Source organism: Plasmodium reichenowi, chromosome 11 (genome assembly GCF_001601855.1).
Source record: "Plasmodium reichenowi strain SY57 chromosome 11, whole genome shotgun sequence".
Lineage (NCBI taxonomy): Eukaryota > Apicomplexa > Aconoidasida > Haemosporida > Plasmodiidae > Plasmodium > Plasmodium reichenowi.
In genome coordinates this window covers 1,597,612-1,600,484 of record NC_033656.1, presented here as the reverse complement: position 1 = coordinate 1,600,484, position 2,873 = coordinate 1,597,612, and the positions used below count along the sequence as shown (strand labels likewise).

Genomic DNA, 2,873 nt, shown 5'->3' with positions numbered 1-2,873 from the left:
TTTTTTTTTTTTTTTTTTTTTTTTTTTTTCATACATTTATTTTTATAATTAAAAAAAAAATAAAAAATAGACTCATTTATAATTTTTTATTGTTATAATGATTATATTAATGTATAATTATGTGATTCTATAAAATATAATATATATATATATATATATATATATATATATATATATTATTATATATATATTGCATTTTCTTTGTTTTTATTTCTTCGAACCTTATCGTATCACTTTACCAATAAACGTAAAGAATTTAATATTGTTTTAACTTGTTCATCATATTGGTTATTATTATATTTAAAGTTTAACAAGTTCTTTTTTATATTTGTTAAGTCAAATATATGAATTTTATTTATATCATTTATTATAATGTTTAATGTATTCTCAATTTGAACATTTAGACAATTTATAATGTCTTGGAACGGTTTCATATTATTATATTTAGATATATTTAATGTGTCATTTTTGATATTATATATTTTTATTAGAATATTAAAAATTTTAGCAATATCTCTAGAGGATATATTTTTATTTTTATTCTTTATAAAAAAGTCTATATAAGTTAGTATAAGATTTATTATTATGAAAGCATTATCTATTATATATGTCATATATTTCTGATCTTCTTCCTTAGAAAAATTTTTTTTTTTCGAATATAACAATTCATACAAGAAGTTTAAAAATGTATCACATGATATACTATTTATACATAAATTTAGAAATAGGTTTTCTTTGTATATTTTATTCTTACTCATTTCATTTATTATATTTTTAAGATACATAACATATATATGCATCATATCTAACATGGGGTTTTTTAGCATATACGTTAAAATGATAACCCTTTGTAATGGTTCAATATCATTTATTATTCCCATACTTTTTAAACAAAAACTTTTATAAAAATCATTTGTATAATAATAATTATATAAAGAAAATGTATAACACATGTTACTTATATCGATATTATTAAGATATTGTAATTTTAAATATTCAGCAATTATACCTAGTAATTTATTATCACGATGTTTCATTTTACCAATACAATATAAAAACAAACACAAACTAGAATGTTTTTTATTTTCTTTTTCCTTAACATTTATATGATCCACATTATAATCTATAGCTACTCCATTTTCTTCTTTACTTATATAATCAGTATGATAAGATTCTTTTTTTTTTTTTTTATAGTTACTCGTTTTATTATTATCATTAAATTTTTGAGTATTTCCATATTCTCCTATTCCTATAGGAACATCTTCATAAGATTTTAAATCCAATGGTTTATCTTCACAACTGAAATTATTTAGTTTGTTATTCTTCTTCTTATTATTATTATTATCATTAATATTTTTATTTATATTTTTTTTTTCATTTTCTACTGTATTTATAACAGGAATATTATTACCTTCCATGCTTTCTTTTAAATTTCCCCAAAGTGGTTCACAAACAACCTTATCATCTTTTTCATTTTTTATTTTATATTTTATTTCATTACATAAATGAAGAAAAACCTCATAATCATATATTTTCATTTTGGTATATGAATATGCTATTTTTGATAAGTCATCTACTGATGCATAACTTATTTTATATATCAATTCTCTACTTATACGATTTATGAATGAATCGTATTTTATATACAATCTTGAATAAGATAATAATAATAATGATAAATCTTTAATATTAAAGTTCTTTAACCATCTCTCATCAATATTATTAGCTATAAATTTAAATATATCATATTCATCATAATTTATTTTTGACAAATAATTCAATGTCACTGTTATGCTATATGGTTGTAAAAATGGTAAATGACATTTTAATTCATTACATATAATATTCCAAGCATTTTGGTTATCCTCAATCAATTCTAAATTATTACATAAAATTGTATTATTATTATCAACTGAAGATATTTGGCTTTGTATACTTGACATAAGACCATTACTCTCCACAGAAACATTATTTTCATCATTATAATATTTATCCTTATTATATCTTTCCATATTTCTATCAAGATTTTGATACAAACCATTCATATATAATTTTTTTGCAACTGATCCTAATTTATTTCCATATTTTTTATGTGGTAATTCACTTAAATTAATTTTTTTCAACCATAGGTTCCTTTTCTTTTTTCTATGAATATCCTTATTTTTTAATACATATTCTTTCCCTGTGCTATTATAAAATCTTTTCATTCCAATATTGTCTACAATTTTGTTTGTACAAAAATTATTTCCCGAAATCTTATAAAGATATTTCTTACGATTTAATATAAAAAATATTATTTTGTTCATTTTTCATATTGATCTAAAAAGGAAGGTCACATTTATCCTCACACATATATAAATATATATAACACATTGTTCATTTTTCAGCTAAATTTTTTGCCATTTAGATTTTTTATATTCTAATTATATCTTTTTAATAAATTATATAAATATTATTTTATAGTACTTTTATTATATATATATATATATATATTTCGTCATACAGAAGATAAGTTATTATATGTGAAAAAATTTAATTATAATCAAAATGTCAACAAAAATTACATTATTATAAATATATAATATTATATTATATCTAACCTTTTTTTTTGTGAATTCAAATAATCACATATTTAGTCACATGACTCATATTAAGTAATTGGGGTTCTATTCAATGTTAACTTATAGAGAAGAAATTTAAAATATATTAAAAATTGCTATAATAAAAATATTAAATAAAAATATATTTTTATATATTTTATGAATTCATAATAAATCATATGAACTGGTCATAATTTTTTTTTTTTTTTTTTTAAATTGGCTAGTTATATTTTATACTTCATTATTTAACTTTTATTTTATTTTATTTTTTTT

At 18.2% G+C, this 2,873-nt stretch overlaps 1 protein-coding gene across 1 annotated transcript; it reads right to left on the bottom strand.

Moving 5' to 3' along the window:
• Positions 1–230: 230 nt before the first annotated feature.
• Positions 231–2,306, bottom strand: PRSY57_1140400 (hypothetical protein; the record flags this gene model as incomplete). The annotated part of the gene is made up of 1 exon (XM_020114991.1): positions 231–2,306. One exon carries the CDS (start codon positions 2,304–2,306, stop codon positions 231–233), a length of 2,076 nt encoding a protein of 691 aa, XP_019970360.1.
• Between the last annotated feature and the right edge of the window lie 567 nt (positions 2,307–2,873).